The 21,245-nt window shown below is 47.4% G+C and overlaps 2 protein-coding genes across 3 annotated transcripts; both read right to left on the bottom strand.

Moving 5' to 3' along the window:
* Positions 1 to 915: 915 nt before the first annotated feature.
* Dpm3 (dolichyl-phosphate mannosyltransferase subunit 3, regulatory) lies at positions 916 to 1,460 on the bottom strand. Of its 2 annotated transcripts, none has more exons than XM_042681977.1 (2): positions 1,395 to 1,460; positions 916 to 1,270 (listed from the first exon to the last, which is right to left on the bottom strand). In XM_042681977.1, the coding sequence occupies exon 2, from the start codon at positions 1,263 to 1,265 to the stop codon at positions 987 to 989; it is 279 nt and encodes a 92-aa protein (XP_042537911.1). In that variant the 5' UTR covers positions 1,266 to 1,270; positions 1,395 to 1,460; the 3' UTR covers positions 916 to 986. The 2 variants fall into 2 exon arrangements, with proteins under 2 accessions (XP_042537911.1, XP_042537912.1); XM_042681978.1 differs by having other exon boundaries at positions 1,387 to 1,448.
* Positions 1,461 to 16,974: 15,514 nt separating this feature from the next.
* On the bottom strand, positions 16,975 to 20,882 carry Krtcap2 (keratinocyte associated protein 2). The gene is made up of 5 exons (XM_042681841.1): positions 20,779 to 20,882; positions 20,296 to 20,450; positions 20,090 to 20,153; positions 17,358 to 17,424; positions 16,975 to 17,129 (listed from the first exon to the last, which is right to left on the bottom strand). The coding sequence occupies exons 1-5, from the start codon at positions 20,861 to 20,863 to the stop codon at positions 17,009 to 17,011; spliced, it is 492 nt and encodes a 163-aa protein (XP_042537775.1). The 5' UTR covers positions 20,864 to 20,882; the 3' UTR covers positions 16,975 to 17,008.
* Positions 20,883 to 21,245: the final 363 nt, after the last annotated feature.

Here is a 21,245-nt window from a genome sequence, read left to right as displayed (position 1 = left end):
AAAAGAAAGAACAGATCTCAGAGAGCTAATCAGGAGGCTGAGATCTGAGGATCACCCTTCCAAGCCAGCCCAGGCAGGAAAGACCATTAGACTTTTATCTCCAATTTACCACTAAAAAGCCAGAGCACAAACCTTGAGCATAAAAAAGCTTAGGGAGGGGCTGGGAAGGTGGCTCAGTGGTAGAGCGCTTGCCTTGCATGCATGAGGCCCTGGGTTCGATTCCTCAGCACCACATAAGCAAAAAGAAAAAAGCCAGAAGTGGTGCTGTGGCTCAAGTGGTAGAGCACTAGCCTTGAGCTGAAGAGCTGAGGGACAGTGCCCACCCAGGCCCAGAGTTCAGGCCCCATGACTGGACCCAAAAAAAAAAAGCTTAGGGACAGTGCCCAGACCCTGACTTCAAGCCCCAGAACACACACACACACCTTGGAAGATATGGAAAGAGGAACTTAAAGTATTTCCTGCCAGATTTGGTGTAAGCTGTTTTTAAACACACACACACCCCCCACCCCCCAAAAAAAATACTTCCTGACAAGGGTTAAAAGGATCAGAACATGAAATGACATTTCTTTTCTTTGTTCTGTCGGTCATGGGGCTTGAACTCTGGGCTTGGTCGCTGTCCATTGGCTCTTCAGCTCAAGGTGAGCTCTCTACCTCTACCGCTTGAGCCACAGCAGCACCTCTGGCTTTCTGGTGGTTTATTGAAGATAAGAGTCTCACAGCCTTTCCTGCCCGGGCTGGCTTTGAACCGTGATCCTCAGATCTCAGCCTCCTGAGTAGCTCTGAGGTCTGAGATATTCTCTCTCCAATCTCTCCCTCTCTCTCTCTTTCTCTCCCTCCCTCCCTCTCTCTCCTCTCTGGTCTCTCCTCTCTCTCCCAGATACACAGTCCTCAATGCCATACTCAAACCACACAAGATTAAAAAACAAAACTGTTCTTTAATGGGGGGTGGGAGGGAGGTTGTCTGGACTGCAATGGGGTTGGAGGCGTCAAAAGCGCAGCCCCTTGCGGGCTAAGTCAGCTCGGGCCTCCTGGATCTGGCTCTGCAGCTCTCGGGCGGCGTCCTCGCAGTCGTGAAAAGTGGCCACGCGGTAGCCCACAGTGGCCAGTGCGTAGCAGCCGGCGGTCACCAGCAAGTAGGCGGGCAGCGGCCACAGGACCTCCTGGCACGGCACGGGCAGCTCCAGGCCCAGAGCGCCCATGGTTAGGGCTGCCCAAGTGGAGCCCAGGAGCGCCAGTCCCCAAAGCCACTGCGCTAACTTCGTCATGGTCACTGTGGGAAGAGAAAGTAAAGCTCGGATTGCCTGCCTTCCCACTGTCCCGCTCCACATTTGAGGCTCAGGCCTCATGGCAGCCATCCGCCTCTCCCTCTCCACTACCTAGACTTACACACGTACCATCTACACGTACCACTCCGCAGCGTCCAGTCCTGCTCTCGGCGCTGCCCGGGCTGGCGTCATCGTCCTGACGTCCCCTGCGCTCGCGCCGCGGCCCCCCCCCACGGCCTTGTGGGAGTTGTAGTTCTTAGGGTGGTGCTTGGTAGGCTCCACGGTGATGCCAATGTTCAGACTACGCTCAGAATTTTCCGCTCTGCTAACCGCAGGCTGCATCTGGAAGGGGCCCGCTGCCTCGCCTCCCTTCCTCGCAGCCCTGTTTTAAGCTGGCGTGGGACTTGTAGAAAGCTTGACATCCCTAAATGTTGCAACAAGGTGGAAGATGTAATATTGTTCCCATTTAAACTCAGTTCTTCAGCGCAAAATCTATTCATTCACTGACACATTTCGTTCAAATATTGTGGGGTTTTATTTTTTGGAGGGGGGCTTGGAAGGGTTCGTGGGTTTTTTTTCAGAGCTAATTTATTTTTTGTAAGTAGTTGTATGAGAAGGTTTCAATTCCTCAGGTCAGATTATGAGTACAGTGAATTTTGATCAGTGCTACCCCTTGCATGGTTCTCCCCTATTTCCACCCCCATCCCTGCCCGCGAGTTAACTTGGTTCAACTTTTACGTAATTTACATTAATTTAATGATTGTATCTTCTCATACTTCCCCTAAAAAACACATTGTAACTTCCTGGTATTCATTTTGTTCAATGGTTAGTTAGTTACTCAGAAGCGTTACATCATTAGGAAAAAGCCAAAGAATATATATTATTTCAAAAATTTATAATTTGGTAGAAAAGAAAATAGTACAATTTAATAATAGAAAGGGGAGAGATTCCCAATAAGATAATGTGGGGTTATTTTCTATTTCTACAGAGGCTTTAAAAATTATTGTTATTATAAGGTGACATACAAATGGGTTACCGTTTCATAAGTCACGTAGTAACTACATTTCTTTTGGGGCAATGTCATCCCTTCATTCGCTCTCAGTTTTTCACTCCTGTACCCGTAAGTTGTGTAGCTCATTTTCAACATAGTGTCTAGTGAGTGCCATTGCTGCATTTGTTCACCCTTTATCCCTCCATTTCTGTGCTTGCCCTTACTGCCCCCATAGACAAATAAGCAAGCATACAAGAAAACTAAAACAAATTAAAAACACCAAAAGACAAAAATAGACAACTCCATCTTCACCAAGAGCAGAAACAAAAACAAACAAAACTCTTTGTTCTTATTTCCTTTTTTAAAATTTTTAATTTTCTATTTTTTTAATTTAATTGTATTGCCAAGGTGATGTACAGAGGAGTTACAGTTACATACATAAGGTAATGAGTACTTTTCTTGTACAACATTGTTACTCCTTCCCTGATTTTTCTCCCACTTTCCCTCTCCTCCAACTCCCCCCCACACACACACACTTGTAAGGTTCATTTCCAACATATTGTCTTGTGAGGCTTGCTGTTACATTGGTTCACCCTTTGTCCTTTGTCTTATAATTTTCTTCCCTTCCCTTCCCCAAATCAGATAAGTGTATACACAAGGCACAGGGTACCCAAATAAAATACAATGACAACAGAATATAGACCAAAGGGGAAAAAAATGAAAGAAAAAAATAACTTCATACAGTATTTTAAAAACAAAAACAACAAAGCAGGTCCCCAGTGGCTCATGCTTGTAATCCTAGCTACTTAGGAGGCTGAGATCTGAGGATCGTGGTTCAAAGGCAGCCCAGTCAGGAAAGTCTGTGAGACTCTAATCTCCACTCAGAAAATCAGAAGTGGTGCTGTGGCTCAAATGGTAGTGCACTCACCTTGAGCTGAAGATCTGAGGAACAGCACCCAGGCCCAGAGTTCAGGCTCTATGACCAACAAATATACATATAGCAGGCACCAGTGGCTCATGCCTATAATACTAGCTACTCAAGAGACTGAAATCTGATGATCCCAGTTCAGAGACAGCCCAGGAAGGAAAGGCTATGAGACTTGTATCTCCAATTAACCACCAGAAAACTGGAAGTAGCACTGTGGCTCAAAGTGGTAGAGTATAGCCTGAAGAGCTTAGGGATAGTACCCAGGCCCCGAGTTCAAGACCCATGATCAACAAAAAAAAAACCCTTGGGGTTGGAGACATGGCTCAGTTAGTAGTGTTAGCCAATGGGCAAAAGCATCGGGCGCTGAGTTCAAGTCCCAGTCTCTGACAAAAAAAAAATGTTCTTATGCCTGGCTGCTTGCCATGTCTCTCTTGTACCAACATCCTAATAAAACATTGGTTTTCCTATTTTTAAAAAAAAAGTGCTGGGAAGGTGGCTCAGTGGTAGAGTGCTTGCCTCACATGTACAAGATCTTGGGTTCGAAGAAACCAAAACATAAACAGAAAACAAAAACAAAAACCAGAAGTGGTGCTGTGACTCTAATGGTAGAGCACTAGCCTTGAGATGAAGAGTTGAGGGGCAGAGCCCAAGCCCAGAGTTCAAGCCCCACAACCGACAAAAAAAAAATTAGATAGATAGATAGATAGATAGATAGATAGATAGATAGATAGAGATATATTATATCTATCTATACAGATAGATAGATGAGTATAGATATAGATATATGTATAAAGATATATAGATATATAGAGAGGGGGAGATTTGGTCCATGTGACCTCTTCTGAAAAAAAAAGGCAGGGGCTGGGAAGGTGGCTCAGTGGTAGAGCGCTTGCCTTGCATGAATGAGGCCCTAGGTTTGATTCCTCAGCACCACATAAGCAAAAAGAAAAAAGCTGGAAGTAGCACTGTGACTCAAGTGGTAGAGCATTAGCCTTGAGCTGAAGAGCTGAGGGACAGCGCCCAAGCCCAGAGTTCAGGCCCCATGCCTGGACCCCCCCCCCCCAAAAAAAAAAAGCAGAAAAGCAGCTAGAGAAGGTCTCTAGGAGTATGTCCTTAAAAAAAAAAAAAAAAAAAGCCAGGCGCTGGTGGCTCACGCCTGTAATCCTAGCTACTCAGGAGGCTGAGATCTGAGGATCGCAGTTCAAAGCCAGCCCTGGCAGGAGAGACCGTGAGACTCCTATCTCCAATAAACCACCAGGAAACCGGAAGTGGCACTGTAGCTCAAGTGGTAGAGCGCTCGCCTTGAGCTGAAGAGCTGAGGGACAGCGCCCAGGCCCAGAGTTCAAGCCCCACGACCGACCCCCCCCAAAAAAAAAAATCTGGCCAGGCCCAGGTGGCTCATAATCCTAGCCATTCAGGAGGCTGAAATCTGAGGACTGCAGTTCAAAGCCAATCCAGACAGGAGCCAAACTGACTCTTGTCAGTTAATCACAGAAGAAGCTGGAAGTGGTGTTATGGCTCAAGTGTTACAGCATTAGCCTTGAGCAAAGGGAGCCCAGGGACAGTGCCCAGGCCCAGAGTTCAAGCCCCAGGATAGAAAGAGAGAGGGGAGGAAGAAGGGAGGGAGGAAAGGAGGAAAGAAGGAAGGAAGGAAGGAAGGAAAAGAAGGGCTCTCACTCAGATTTGGAATTTGCCTCCCTCTGAAACTAAAACTAACCAAAGCAGAAAATGTCAACACACATGTACTTAGTCATCTGCAGAAGGAACTTATATCAGTTGGTTTGTGAAGCATTGAATGATGATAGCAAGGGGACAGGAAGGCAGTGCAAGGGCTAATGTGTGAGGTCAGCCCTGACATAAACCTAATGACAGCTTTTCATAACAACAGGAGTCCATGAACACGCCCACTGCATGCTTCCCAAATGCTACACATTGTCCAAAGAACAATGTCTTGCTTAATTCTGGAGGGCAACGTGGGAGAAGACCAGTTACTGTTGCTATTATACAGCTGAGAAAAGTGAAGTCCAGAAAGGTTATTTGTTCAAGGTTATATAGCTAAGTTAACCGGGCAACTGGGCTCTAAAAGGTCAATGTTTCTTTGTTTGTTTGTTTATGGGTGCTAGGAATTCAAGTCAGTACCTTGATCTTGCTTGGCTAGTACTCAAACTACTTGAACCTTGCCTCCAGCCCTCTTTTTTTCTTTTTTTTTTGGGGGGAGGGGCAGTTACTGGGTTTGAAATCAGTGCAGGTATTCTCACACTTGTGCCACACTCCCAAACCTTTTTTATTTTATTTTTGGTTGTTTGAGAAAGAATTTTTGCTTCCTTAGCTGAATTCACCTGCCTCTGTATCCCCCAGTAGCTTCTAAAAGCCCAGTTTTTAATCCCCAAATTGCATTGCTTCTCAGACTAGGCTGTAATCATGCATACTTTACCCTGCCTTGTAGCAGAAGATGGATAAACTTCAAAAAGATCAAAGAGTTGGACCAATCTGCTAGAGCTGGGTGCCAGTGGCTCAAGCCTGTAATCCTAGCTACTCAGGAGGCTGAGATCTGAGGATCATGGTTCACAGCCAGCCTGTGCAGATGAGTCTGTGAGACTCCTATCTCCGATTTAACTACCAGAAAACTGGAAATGGTGCTCTAGCTCAAATGGTAGAGCGTTCACCTTGAGCTGAAAAGCTCAGGGACAGTGCCCAGGCCCAAAGTTCAAGCCCCATGACCAACAACAAAAATAAATAAATTAAATTAAATAAAAATAAATAAAATCTGGTAGACACTGCCCAAAGCTTTCCAAGGTCAAAGACCCTATATAGGCAGACTGAACCCTCAAGAATAGTTATATTTCTTAGAGCTAGGAAAGCTGGACCCATTTCTCCCAGTTTCTCTAAAGCCCATCAAATGCTGACTAATCCTTCCCTCCCTCATCTGACATTTATAGCTTGGTCTGGAGATATGATGATAGTGGGCAAAGAAACAGAACTGCCTGCAATCCAACATGATTTGTGGCCATCCATAGAAGACACTTGTGAGCACAGAGGAGAAAGGTGGTAACCAATCATCATCTCCCCCTACCCCAAGACAGGATCAAGACTAAGGAAGGCTGCTTAGAGGACATGATCCTTGAGCTGAACTCAGGAGAAGGCTGGAAAAGTATGTCCACATTTTCTTTTAGCATACCTAACAAAAAAGACAAGTATTTGAGTTAAGGGTGAGAGGTTGGTCCTTTGGGTCAGGGGTCTCACCCTATGACTCTCATGTAAGCGTGCTACCATGTCAAGTGGGAGGACTTTTAGGTGCCCACAGGTGATTATTTGGTCCTTGGCAAGTTTTCCAGGTAGTCAAGTTGTAAAGAGTCCATGCCTGCCCTCAAGGTACCTACAGTGTCCTAGGGGCATCAGGTGAGACATACATATAATTAGCAAAAACTCATCCTTAGAAAATTACAGACGGGCTTCAAGGGAAATGGTAGAGCGGAGATGAGCTACTGATTGGAGGCAGCTGGGTGAGTCAGGGTTTCCAGAATAGATAACCTACAGCAGACAGAGATGGGGAAAGACAACAGCCCGAGGGACAAGAGGTCTGAACTCAGACCTGGGCTGCCGGAGAAGCGTTTGACTGGCTCATTTTAGGAATTCAGCAGCTTACAGATGACACAGATTCGATTCTTAGTTTCAACAAAGAGCTGAATATATGTAACCGCCGTGCTGCTAATGGAACTCTTTCAATAACATTTATTATCTGGGCACAGTGAGGTGAACTTGTATAGTCAGTCCTAGCTACTCAGAAAGCTGAAGCAGAATTGTTCCATGAATCCAAGAGTTCCAAACAGATAGACTGGGCAACACAGTGAGACCTTGTCTCTAAAATAAATAAATAAATATATATATACTGATTGATTTTTTTTTTTTTAGTCATGGGGCTTGAACTCAGGGCCTGAACACTGTCTTTGAGCTTCTTTGTGCTCAAGGCTAGCATTCTACCATTTGAGCCACAGCACTGCTTCTGGCCTTTTCTATTTATATAGTACTGAAGAATTAAACCCAGGGCTTCAAGCATGCTAGGCAAGCACTCTGCCAGTAAGCCACATTCCCAGCCCCTGAATGAATGATTTTTTTAAAGTTGGTGTATACCTGTAATCCTAGCTAGCCCTGTCTCTAAAATTTGTTTATTATTCATTTGTGTGTGTATGCCAGACCTGGGGCTTGAACTCACAGCCTGGGCATTAACCTTGAGCTTCTTTTACCTCAAGGCTAGCATTCTACCACAGCTCAAGTGATAGAATTTCAGCTTTTTTAGTGATTAATTGGACTTTGCTGCCGAGGCTAGCTCTGAACCATGATCCTCAGCTCTCATCCTCTTGAATAGATTAGAAATACAGGCATGGGCCATCTGCACTATTTATTTATTTGTTTGTTTGTTTATTTTGTCAGTCGTGGGGCTTGAACTCTGGGTCTGAGCGCTGTCCCTCAGCTCTTCAGCTCAAGGCCAGCGCTCTACTACTTGAGCTACAACACCACTTCCGGTTTTCTGGTGGTTTAATGGAGATAGGAGTCTCACAGTCTTTCCTGCCCAGGATGGCTTTGAACCACGATCCTCAGATCTCAGCCTCCTGAGTAGCTAGCATTACAGGCATGAGCTACCAGAGCCCAGCTATTTATTTATCTTTTTAATTTTTTTAGGGGGGGGGTCTGGTTGTGGGGCCTGAACTCTGGGCCTGGGCGCTGTCCCTCAGCTCTTCAGCTCAAGGCTAGTGCTCTACCACTTGAGCCACAGCGCCACTTCTGGCTTTTTTCTTTTTGCTTATGTGGTGCTGAGGAATCAAACCTAGGGCCTCAGGCATGCAAGGCAAGTACTCTACCACTGAGCCACCTTCCCAGCCCTTATTTATCTTTTTAAAAATCTTTTTTTTTTTTTTGGTCAGCTGTGGGGCCTAAACTCTGGGCCTGGGCGTTGTCCTTCAGCTCTTCAGCTCAAGGCGAGCACTCTTACCACTTGAGCTACAGCGCCACTTCTGGTGGTTTATTGGAGATAGGAGTCTCACGGTCTCTCCTGCCCGGGGTCTCTCCTGCCCGGGCTTGCTTTGAACCACGATCCTCAGATCTCAGCCTCCTGAGTAGCTAGGATTACAGGCGTGAGCCACCAGCGCCTGGCTTCTTTTTAAAAATCTTGCTTATACTTGTAACACTAAGTATTCAGGAGGCTGAGAGACCTAGAAGATAGCAGTTTGAAGCCAGCTTGAATAGTCTGCAAGATATCTCTCCTTTTGAGGATGGGAAGGTAGCTCAGTGGTAGAGTGCTTGCCTTGCATGCATGATGTCCTGGATTTGATTCCTCAGCACCACATAAGCAGAAAAACCTGGAAGTGGCGCTGTGGCTCAAGTGATAGAGTGCTAGCCTTGAGCTGAAGAGCTGAGGGACAGCACCCAGGCCCAGAGTTCAGGCCCCACGACCGGACCCCATAAAAAACAAAACCAACAACAAAAATTAACGTCAGTGCCAGTGGCTCACCCCTGTAATCCTAGAGACACAGGAGGCTAAGATCTGTGGATTGCGGTTCAAAGGCAGCCCAGGCAGGAAAGTCCATGAGACTCTATCTCCAATTAACCACCAGAAAACCAGAAGTGGCACTGTGGCTCAAGTGCTAGAGTGCTTACCTTAAGCTAAACAGCTCAGGAACAGCAACCAGGCCCACCCAAAGTTCAAGCCCCACAACTGACAAAATTTTAAATAAAATAAATAAATATTAACTCTATAAGCTGGGCACCTAGCTACTTAGGAGGTTAAAATCTGAGGGTCAAGATTCGAAGTCGGCTGGGGCAAAAATAGGGAACTCATCTCCAATTAACCAGCGCCCTTCCCCTCCCCCCAAAAAAAGCTGGAAGTGGAGCTGTGGCTCAGGTAGTAGAGTACTTAAGCAAAAAAGCTCAGGAACAGTGCCTAGACCCAGATTCTAGGCCCCAGGATGGGCACACACACACACACACACAAATTAGCTCTAGATTTGATTCTCCAGCACCATATTGGAAAGAAGAGGAAGAGGAGGAAGAAGAGGAAGCAGGACACCAGTGGCTCGAGTCTATAATCCTAGCTATACAGGAGGCAAAGATCTGAGGACCAAGGGTCAAAGCCAACCTACACAGAAATGTGAGATTATAATCTCCAACTAATCACACACACAACAGCCAGGAATGGAGCTGTGGCTCAAGCGGAAAAGCACTAGCTAGCTATGAGCTTAAAAAGCTCAGGGACAGTGCCCAGACCCTGAGTACGAATACAAGAACAAGCATACAAACACACACACACACACACACACACACACACACACACAATCTACCATTGCATAGAAAATTGGATCATTTATCCCATTTATCAAATGCCTTTTAGGCAAGTATCATACTAGGCTCTCCTCCATTATGTAACTGAAATCCTAATCTTTAACCTAATGGAGGTATTCTTAGCTTCATTTTACAATCAAGAAGTTTAAGGTGTGGGGAGGTCACCCAACTTGTCCCAGTCAGTCACATGCTAAGCATCAGAGCCAAAACTAGAACTCAGGGCTGTCTGATTTTTTTTTTTTTTTTTTTTGGTCCGGTCATGCAGCCTGAACTCTGGGTTGGGCACTGTCCCTCAGCTCTTCAGCTCAAGACTAGCGCTCTACCACTTGAGCCACAGCGCCACTTTTTCTTTTTGCTTGTGTGGTGCTGAGGAATCGAACCCAGGGCCTCGAGCATGCAAGGCAAGCGCTCTACCACTGAGCCACCTTCCCAGCCCAGGGCTGTCAGGTTTTAAGGAGCAATTCTTTCCTATCATCCCATGTGCTGCCTTGAAATCTAAACTCTGTTATAACTGGGCCTGGGGCACAGAGGCTGCAGAGAGGACAGAGGCTAAGATTAGGCAGGAGGGGGGGGTCTTCTGAGGTGTCATTCCTCATACCCTCACACACAGAGCCACACATAAATCCCTTCTCAGAAATCTCTTGAAATAGCTGCAGGTCAGCCCTCAGAGCAACTTTGACATAGAGAAAAAGGTGGCAGAGGTTGTTGAGTGTTTTTTGTTGTTTTTTTACTTTCTGGATGTGGGCCATATAGACAGCAATCTTGCTTTCCCGTCCTAGCAGAGCAGCTTCCGCTCAAGTGGATGGGGAGACTTCCCCTGCTCTACTCTTCCAGCTTACTTGGGGTGAGAGGAGTCTCAGAGAAGGACTCAGTACAGGTCAAGAGGGCCATTTGGCTCGGGTTTTATTGTCACACAGAGCCTCAAATTTAGACTTCTGGTGTTATCTTGGAATTTGGTTTTAGTCACACTGTAACTCTAGAAGAGAGAAAAGGGGCTTACCATGAAATTGATTTGACCTTAATGATGGAATTTTCAAATATATACAAAAATAGAAGCCAGACACTAATGGCTCATGTCTATAATCCTAGCCACCCCAAGAGGCTGAGATCTGAAGAATGTGGTTCTAAGCCAGCCTCAACAAATATATCCAGAGACTCTTATCTATTATCTAACAAAAAACCTGGAAGTGGAGCTGTGGCTCTAGTGGTAGAGAATCAGCTGTGAAGGATCAAAGCCGAGGTAAAGCCTGAAGCCTGGAATTCAACCCCAGTACCCCAGTACCAACAGAAAATAGAAAGAATAGTATACTTAATCTAGTACACTCATTAACTTGCCCATCTAAATTATTTACTTTTTTTTTTATTGTAAAGCTACTATACAGAGGGTTACAGTTACATGAGTGAGGTAATGAGTACACTTCCTCTTGAACATTATTACCCCCTCCATTGTTTTCCCCCTACCATCCCCTCCCTCCCTCCCTTCCCCGAGGTTCTTTTTTTTTTTTTTTGATTGTGATTAAATGATTACATAATTTCAAAGTCACAAGTTCATTCTAACTTCCCTGGAGCAAATTGTCTACCACAGTCTGTAATATATAACAGTGTTCACATGTTATATACCATATTTGTGATCAGCAGCATGGGGATATTTAGTAGTGGTTCAACCAGATGAGCGGGAGTTCTTTGTTATTTACTTATTTTTAACATAGACTTTTTTTTCATTTGTGGGGCTTGAATTCATGATATAGGCACTGACCTTGAGCTCTTTTGTTCAAGGCTAGAGCTCTGGGGCTGGGAAGGTGGCTCAGTGGTAGAGCACTTGCCTTGCATGCCTGAGGCCCTGGGTTCGATTCCCCAGCACCACATAAGCAAAAAGAAAAAAGCCGGAAGTGGCACTGTGGCTCAAGTGGTGGAGCACTAGCCTTGAGCTGAAGAGCTGAGGGACAGCACCCAGGCCCAGAGTTCAGGCCCACAGCCTGACCCCCCCCCCCCCCCCCGCCAAAAAAAAAAGTCTAGAACTCTACCACTTTGAGCCACACCTCCCCTTTTTTGGTTTTTGAGTGGTTAATTGGACATAAGAGTCTCTTGGGGGCTTTTCTGCCTATGCTGGCTTGGAACCACAATCCTCAGATCTCAGCCTCCTGAGTAGCTAAGATTACAGGCAGGAGCCACTAGTGCCCAGTATACAATAGCCTTTTTTGTTTGTTTTTTTTTTTCTTTCTTTTTCGCTCTTTTTTTTCTTCTTTTCTTTCTTGGTATGGTGGATAGAACCTAGGATTGCACTAGCTAGGCAAGTGTGTTGCCACTGAGCTACATCCCAGCCTGACCTTTGTTTTTCCCCTGCTAGTACTGGGGCATAAACTCAGGGGCTGGGCACTGTGCCTTAGCTATTTCACTCAAAGGTTGGCTTGGATCCATGGTTCTCAGCCTCCTGAGTAGCTAGTATTACAGGCATGAGCCACCAGCAACCAGCTTGATTGCTTTTTCCCACAAACTTTTTTTTCTTCATGCATTTTTAATTCCCCCATAGACTTTAAATGGCAAAATAATATCTGCAGTTCTTAGGATGGAAAATTTATATAAATCCTATAATGATCTGTGGACAATTGTATTAACTTTGTGTTAAATTGTCAAGTGAAGATATGTCTGGTTTTCTCCATTTTTAGGTGTCTCCCAGGGAGCAGATCTGAGGGTGCAAGATTCCCATCTTGCCTGGGGGCACTGCTGCAGAGGTCTGTGGACATAGATGCCCCTTGGGGCCCAAGGGAAAGATCTAAACTCTGCTTCTGGCAATGGCTGGCCTATTACACTTGCCATAGGTGGGAGTTGGGGGGGCCTGACTCTGGCCAACTAGGGGCTTCTCTCTCTGCCTCTGCAGGAACTCAGCCAAATAGCATTTACCATTACAACTTCTGCGTGACCAGCTGGCCCTTAGCCCCTATAAGGGTCCACTCCCTCCTTCCAATCTTCCAATTTGCAAGGGAGGGAGGCAAAGAAATATGCCTGAAGGAAGCAATTAAGTGCCCCCACTGTGTCTGTGTTAGGTTCCTACCATTGTTTGCTTAGGAGGCAGTCCAGTTAGGGATCCTAAGTCAGGGAAGGCCAAACACTAGACTAGCCAGCCCGGAGGTCCCCCAGAGGGCAGGGCCTCAGGCTTCCCATTCTTTCAGAGTTCCCACAGCGCCTTGGGCCAGTTTGCTTCACAATGAACTTCAATGCATTTTTGATGAAACCTTTCTCCCTTTGTATCTGTCTCTGAGTCTCTCAGCATCTCTGTCTCTACGGGCCTCTGGCTCTCTCTTGTTTCCCAACATCCTTCCCAAGCCCCTGGGGAGCAGAACTGGGGGGGCCAGGCAGTGGGAACAGGACAGCGTCCTGTTCTCACCAAGGACAATAAGGGCCGGAAAGGGCTGGAGCCAAGGCCTGGCGCAGACTCCCCCTCCCTGCCTGCCCTGGGCACCCCCAGTCCCCACCCTGACCAGCTGGCATGCTCTAAATGCCAGGCATCCTCATGCCAATGCCAATCTTGAGGAGTGCACCCCCACCTGAGATAGGGATCCCGCTTGCTATCGGTCTCAGCTTCCCACTGGCCTTTCTGCAGGTGGCATCACTTTCTGCCCCTTTCATTCCTAGGTCAGGAGTCACAAAGCCCTCCTGCTCGTGCACAGCCCTTCCCCTTGTATTATTTACTCCTGTTTCCGGAGCTGGCTGCGGGTGTCCCAAGTGTCTCAGCCACGTGTGAGGGAACAGGAGGAAACATCTGGCTTCCCTCTGTCCTCCAGGGACAGGCTGCCCATCTCTCCCTCAGGTCTACTGCCTCCAGGGTGCCTCCCATGGCCTCAGGAGCCCAGGGCCAAGAGGTTAGTCTTTGCCCTTTTCAACTTCAGGTCTCTAGAAGCCATGATGTCCTCCCCGCTCCTCCCCCCCTCCCCCCTTTACTTAATGATGGTGATTAGGTGGCTGTAATACCCCTGGCCAGGGCTAATTGGCAGGTCAGGTGTACAGAGCCTGCAACTAGGCACCACAGAGATAGGCTGGGTGGAGAACTGTGGTTGGCGCCAATCTGCCTTGTAAATGTACCCATTCCCTAACTAAGGGGTCATTACTTCTGGGCCACATGCTGCCCCTGATGGCAGTAGGTGCCCTGACCATTGGGCACTGGCTTGGTACCTGCTATTTGGATCCTCTCCTGCCACAGAAGTGATTCTGGCACGACCCAAACAGCATCCACTACTGAGGGGCTAGAACCTTCAGGAGGACCCATCCCAGGATTGTTGGTACCTACCTGGACTGGGATCTGGCCTCTGCCCACTGTTCTCACTTCAAAGTTAGGACAAAGTCAAGGTTTAACAGTAAGACCTAGAACCAACCACTACCTTGTTGGCCCAGGGCCCATTTTAGAACAACCTCTCTTCTCCCTCAGAGGGCCCCACAGATCACAGGCCCTCTTAAGAGTAACTTCGCTGGGTAAATTGGAGCCTAGAACTGCCACCCTCTCTAGGAGGCTTTGTTCTCCATTGACCTAGCTCCACTCCCAAACAGAGGAGGAGGTTTCAGCACTCCTAACTGGGTCAGTCTCAGGTCCTTCAAGGATTGCTTCCACAGATGTAGCAGCATCAATTTCTCCAGCCCTTCAGGGGCAACTTGCAAAGGTGTTCTCTCTAGGAAAGGCCCGAGTTCATAGCGCCCTCTATGGGAATTGTAGGGAAACTGCCTAGCACTCCCTCAGAGCAAAGAGTTCTGCCCACAAATGGGAGAGAGATAGGGTAGGGAGGCCTCCCGACCAGAACTCATTTTTTTTTTTTTGCCAGTCCTGAGGCTTGAACTCAGGGTCTGAACACTATCTCTGAGCTTCTACCATTTGAGCCACAGCACTACTTCTGGCCTTTTCTGTTTATGTGGTACTGAGGAACTGAACCCAGAGCATGCTTGAAGCATGTTAGGCAAGCACTCTACCACTAAGCCACATTCCCAGCCAAGTCATCCCCTTTTTTTTTGTCGGTCACAGAGCTTGAACTCTGGGCTTGGGTGCTGTCCCTCAGCTGTTCAGCTCAAGGCGGGTGCTCTATCACTTGAGCCACAGAGCTACTTCTGGTTTTCTGGTGGTTAATTGGAGTTAAGAGTCTTATGAACAATAAAATTCACAAGTGGAAAAAAAAAAAAGTCTCATGAACATCCTGCCTGGGCTGGCTTTGAACTGCAATCCTCAGATCTCAGCCTCCTGAGTAGCTAGGATTACATGCATGAGCCACCGGCACCTGGCCCAAACCTTCTTTTTTTTTTTTTTTTTTTTTTTGGGTCCGGTCGTGGGGCCTCAACTCTGGGCCTGGGCGCTGTCCCTCAGCTCTTCAGCTCAAGGCTAGTGCTCTACCACTTGAGCCACAGCGCCACTTCCGGCTTTTTTCTTTTTGCTTATGTGGTGCTGAGGAATCGAACCCAGGGCCTCGAGCATGCAAGGCAAGTGCTCTACCACTGAGCCACCTTCCCAGCCCAACCCTTCTTTTTTTAATAGTATTTGGGATTAAATTCTTAGCCTCCTGTTCACTAGGCAGGTGCCCTATCACTTGAGCACTTCAACCACACTTCCTGCCCCTACAAACATCTTTTAATGGATTCTCTGTACTAATTTTTCCTTATTTTTAGGTGGCATTGGGGCTTGAACTCAGGGCTTAGAGTTCTCTTAGCTTTTTGTTTGTTTTTTTTGGTCCGGTAGTGGGGCCTGAACTCTGGGCCTGGGCGCTGTCCCTCAGCTCTTCAGCTCAAGGCTAGCACTCTACCACGTGAGCCACAGCGCCACTTCTGGCTTTTTTCTTTTTGCTTATGTGGTGCTGGGGAATCGAACCCAGGGCCTCATGCATGCAAGGCAAGCACTCTACCACTGAGCCACCTTCCCAGCCCCTCGCTTAGCTTTTTTTTTTTGTCGGTCGTGGGGCTTGAACTCTGGGCCTGGGTGCTGTCCCTCAGCTCTTCAGCTCAAGGCGAGCACTCTACCACTTGAGCTACAGCGCCACTTCCGGTTTTCTGGTGGTTTATTGGAGATAGGAGTCTCACGGTCTCTCCTGCCCGGGCTGGCTTTGAACCGAGATCCTCAGATCTCAGCCTCCTGAGTAGCTAGGATTACAGGCGTGAGCCACCAGCACCCAGCCCTCGCTTAGCTTTTTAAATCAAGGGTGGCACCCTACCACTTGAACCACAGCTTCACTCTCAGGTTTTTACTAGTTAACTGATAATAAGAGCCCCTAGATTTGTCTGACTGGGGTTGGATATGAACTTTGATCCTCATATCTTAGTTTCCTGAGTAGCTAGGATTATAGGTCTGAGCTATCAGCACCTGGCCCACAAAAGCTTTGTTTTGTTTTTGGTCTGGTCATGGGGCCTGAACTCTGGGCCTGAGCGCTGTCCCTCAGCTCTTTAGCTCAAGGCTAGTGCCCTACCACTTGAGTCACAGCGCCACTTCTAGCTTTTTTCTTTTTGCTTATGGGGTGCTGAGGAATCGAACCCAGGGCCTCAGACATGCAACGCAAGTGCTCTACCACTGAGCCAACTTCCTAGCCCTGGCCCACAAAAGCTTTGATCTCTTCACTGGGTCTTCTTCTGTAATATAGGCACCACCAGAATACAGGGTTTTGTTATAGGTTAGATCAGCAGATCCATTTATTCAACCAACCCACCAACCTACTGCCATCATCAGGCATTGAGAAGATAAAGCTGACCAAAATGGGTGTGTACCTTAATCCAGCAGGATTGGCGGTACAGAGGTAGCCCCCAAAGAAGAGACTCACTGGGCAGAGTTGCTCTTGACAGGGTAGGACCTAGACAGTTACTTTCCTCTTTTCCATCAAAGCTGGCTCAGAGGCTGGCCAGCTTTATATACCTTACTAAAACCTAGGAAGATCCTAAGATCCTTCCTGTAAAACAGAAAGGAAAAATTAAAGGCACTAGTACAAAGAGGCATAGAGCCCAAGGAATCTTTCTAAACACAGGCACATGGTTCATGCTGGAATAGAATGGATAGGTCTAGAATAGCAATGCTGGTAGGGAACTGCAACAGAAAGTTCATTTGCTCAATGTAGAAAGCTGAAGTAATAGTCCCACATGGAGTCCCACAGTATAGCATAGGGGTAAAAGTCTTCCCTTCTCTTAATCTTTGGTTTCAAAATAGATTCCAGTTCTGATAGGCAAGTCTTCCTGCATGGCAGCCTTAACCCCTCTTCCCAAAGGTCAAGACTGCAGATCATTCATGTACTTATCTTCCATGATGATTTTTCACACAAGTATATACCACAAATTGCCTGGCACTGGCAGTGCTCAATAATTATTGGCAAAAATGAACCCTGGCAGGAGAAAAGTCCCCTATCCCTACATTCTGAAAACAGTACTTGCCTGTTGAGCATTCTGCAGATCTATGCAGGCACTGACAGGAGAGGCCAGCAACATATCACAGCTTACAAAGCTACAAAGAATATCAACTTTATTGGACACTCAGCGTTAGTTTCTCTTCTTGCCCTTGCCTGTCACCTTGGCTGGGGCAAGGACTGGAGCTGTTGCCTGGTACAGAGTAGAGGAGATCTTGTTGATGTAGTAGAGACCAACCATGGAGAAGATGAAGCTACAAGGTGAAGACAGAAAGATCATGGCATCAGTGGGCATGCTGTACTGCTACAAGGGCAAACATTAACATCAAGGAAAAAACAATCCAGGTTCAGGTTTAAAAATGGAAGAACAGAGGGAGAGGTATGTGGTGGTAATGGTAGTGAGAAGGTCTGGCACCATCACAGTAGGATCTGGTGCCAAAATGTAGAGCAGTGTACCCCTTACCCAGCTGTCAGGCACATACCAGGTGGTGACACAGACTCGGTGAATGAGGCCGGATGCAAAAAGCGCCAACAGGAGGCAGAGGAGAACTAGGAAGGAAAGGGACAAAGAAGGTCAAATGGACTGGGCACTGGTGGCTCACGCCTACCTACTTAGGCTGCTGAGATCTGAGGATCATGGTTTGAAGCCAGCCCGGACACGAAAAAATCTGAGAGACTCTTATCTCTAATTAACCACAAAAAGTCAAAAGTGGAGCTGTTGTTCAAGTGGTGGCATTTTAGCCTTGAACAAAAGAGCTTAGGGACAGCACCTAAGCCCTGAGTTCAACCAGGTGCTGGTGGCTCATGCCTACAATCCTAGCTATTCAGGAGGCTGAGATTTGAGGATCACGGTTCAAAGCCAGCCTGGCCATGAGGTTTCCAATAAACTACTTAACAAAAGCCAGAAGTAGCCTTGTGGCTCAAGTGGTAGAATGTTAGCCTTGGGCAAAAGAAGCTCAGGGACAGGGCCAAGGCCCAAAGTTCAAGCCCATGACTGGCAAAAAAAAAGTCAGGGGCTGGGAATGTGACATGCAGGAGGCCCTGGGTCCAATTCCTCAGCACTACATAAGCAGCAAAAGCCTGTTGCTCAAGTGGTAGAGCAAGCTAGCCTTGAGGTGAAGAGCTGAGGGACAGCGCCCAGGCCCAGAATTCAGGCCCCACAACCAACAAAAAGTCAGATGGTGGTTAGAATGGAAATACTGGGCATTCATTGGAGAAATATGGAGCCTTCTGAATCTTAGGAAACCTGGCTGGAAGAGTGTGCCATGACAACAGCAGAAGGATTCCATGTTGTTGTCACAGTGCTAGGGGCCTGGAGGTAGGTGATGCACATATATATATATATATATATATATATATATATATATATATATAGTGTATGTATGTATGTATGTATTTTTTATTTTACTCATTTATTTTTTGCCAGTCGTGGGGCTTGCATTTAGGGCCTGCACACTGTCCCTGAGCTTCTTTTGCTCAAGACTAGCACTCTACCACTTGAGCCACAACACCACTCACTTTTGGCCTTTTCTGTTAGTGGTATTAAGTAATCAAACTCAGGGCTTTATGCATGCAAGGCAAGCACTCTACCACTGAGCTACATTCCCAGCTCACGTGATGAATACTTTTTACCAGCTCTGCCTCAGCTCTCACTTAACTTCCTGATCTTTCTCTCATAAAAAGGAAAAGATGGTGTGTGCATGTAGTTGTTAGTTACCCAGGAATCTGAGCCCATAAATTCAAGAGGTGACCAGCTTGGGCTACACAGTGAGACCTTGTCTCAAAAGAAAAGAGAAGGTACTAGCAGAGCCTAAAGAGCAAAGGCTTGGAAGTGGCACTATGGCTCAAGTAGCAGAGTGCTTGCCTTGACTGAAGAGCTGAGGGAGAGCACCCAGGCCCAGAGTTTGAGTCCCATTACCAACCAAAAAAAAAAAAGGCAAAGCCTTGTTTCCATTTAAGGAAATAACACAAGTCAGCCAAACAGAATCATTTCATTAAGCTGGGTGACCAGAGGTGGAAGCTGAAGGTTTGTTTTTGCTTGTCAGTCATGGGGCTCGAACACTGGGCCTGGGCGCTGCCCCTCAGCTCTTTAGCACAAGGCTAGCACTCTACTACAGCACCACTTTCAGTTTTCTGGTGGTTAATTGGAGATAAGAATCTCACTGATTTTCCTGCCCAGGCTGGCTTTGAACCACAATCCTCAGATCTCAGCCTCCTGAGTAGCCAGAATTATAGGCATAAGCCCCTAATATACAGCTCTGACAAAGGTTTCTTTCTGGAACAAATTAACACAGTATACATGGAAACAAAACCTAACAGAGAGAAGTCCTGGGACTGCTGGATGAAAAGCACTTTGGAAGCCTGTAACAGGAACAGTTGAAGAGCAAGACCTGGAGAAGGGCAAAGCAATGAAGTACATCTTTGTTTTACTAAAGGTTTTGCTTGAGATTGTATCTGCTGTAAATTTTGGAGCATATGGCATTCCTTAGGTGAGCTGGCCATGATGCCTAATTTGCTTTATGAACTTAATTTTCCATAAATAATTACATCATCAATTCCCAATTACAAGAGCAATTAAACAAGGGTTATTCCAAACAGAAAACAATCTAAGTTATTCTAATTTGGTCAGGAGCCCTGATGACATAAAAATGTGGCTTGAATATTTAAGTTCTTCACAATTCCCTCAAATAAATAGAAATCACTGGTGTAGGAGGTCAATGCACAGCTCCTAGTGGGAACAAAGAATGAGTATCAAGCACGAATCCCCTTGAAAGCTTCCCCAAATGCTGTGCTGCCAGCTTCTGGCTTTCAAAGCCTTTGTCTTCCAGTTCCAATATCTGGAGCTATACAAGCTACTGACTCCAGGGCTGGGGATGTGGCTTAGTGGTAGAGTGCTTGCTTAACATGCATGGAGCCCTAGGTTCGATTCCTCAGTACCAACCACATAAGCAGAAAAAGCTGGAAGTAGTGCTATGGTTCAAGTGGTAGACTGCTAGCCTTGAGCACAGAGAAGCTCGGGGACAGAACCTAGGCCCTGAGTTCAAGCCCCAGGACCAACAACAACAACAAAAAAGACATTGAACCCCAAAGCATCATCCTTTTCTAACATTTCTCCTTAATGACATTTACCAACTAAGCATCTGGATATTCAGTGTCCATGTTTGGGGGAAGTTTAGAGAAGAGAGGGTTCAAACACAACCCTGTTTTAACTTACTCTCAGGGAAGATCTTTGCTTGGAATCCTTTGCCAAAGACCAGATTCTCCAGATTATTGAAGGCCTAAGGTTGAGGGAGTTAAGGAAAAGGGCCCACAATAGGGACAGCGCTGGGTGGGACAGGGAATTGGCACCAGCCTACGTGGCCTTCCAGCCTCCCTAAACCTCAAACATCCCTCCCTCGTTCACCTCAGCAGGAAGGATACAGTGAGAGACAAGACGAAGAGGCCGGAACCCAGCAGGCCCCCCTGGATGGTGAGCCACTCGGTGGAGGCCAGCTGGCGGCTGTACATCTGCATCCCAGCGAAGAGCAGCAAGGACAGCAGGGAGGACAGCGCCAGGGAGGTGCCAGTACCCACCACTGGATGCATGAGAGACGGGACCCAGTCAGCTCCGCCTTCCCACTGGAGCTGCAGGACCATGAGGCTGGTCCCGGAGCCCCGTAACCCGGCCACTTCTAAGCACTCGGGGAACCACAGCCGCTCCCCTCAACTCTTCGCATCCCGTTGCGACACCCCTCTCCCCAAGCATTCCCCAGCCTCGGACACCCCGATCCCTCCTGTCCGGTGGAAACGCCCGCTCCCAGGAACCGAGGACACGTCAGCTTTGCCGGGACAGTTCGGGGCATGCTGGCCCGCCCAACTCCGACGCCCGCTTGCCGGGCCCGGGGATCCCGCAGGTCTCGTTACCCATCATTCCCCGGCTATGGGTCCAATCCGCGCCTCGGGCCAAGAAAAGAGGGGAGCCGAACCGGGCGCGGTGGGCTGTACGCATGCGTCAGCGCCCCACGCCGACTTGCTTTACTCCACCTCTTCCTCTTTGGCGACTGGAGGCAGCGCCCTCTGCCGTCAAGGAGGACATAATGTGTCAAAGAGCATCCTTGGCCACCGCCCTGGTCCCCAGCTTTGCCCTGTGCCCAGAGCATCCGCTGCCTCAGCTTACAAGCTGCACTGCGTCTTCGAGTCACTTGACCATGGCCTATGCCCTCTATCTCACCACTGACTTCCTTGCCATTTATGTCATCTCTAGTGCATGTTTGCCTGCTCCATGTTCATGGCTTCGACATCTCCCGTGGACTTGTCCAACAAAAATGTAAAGTGCCCAACCTGGAGTTCATCTTCCTCTGAAACTAGTCTCTCGTTTCACGAGTGGGAGC

The sequence above is a fragment of the Dipodomys spectabilis genome, unplaced genomic scaffold (assembly GCF_019054845.1).
Source record: "Dipodomys spectabilis isolate Male_0828 unplaced genomic scaffold, ASM1905484v1 ptg000069l, whole genome shotgun sequence".
In the NCBI taxonomy this organism is placed as follows: domain Eukaryota; kingdom Metazoa; phylum Chordata; class Mammalia; order Rodentia; family Heteromyidae; genus Dipodomys; species Dipodomys spectabilis.
Note: the sequence above shows the minus strand (reverse complement) of the source record. Positions and strands in the feature narration are given on the sequence as shown.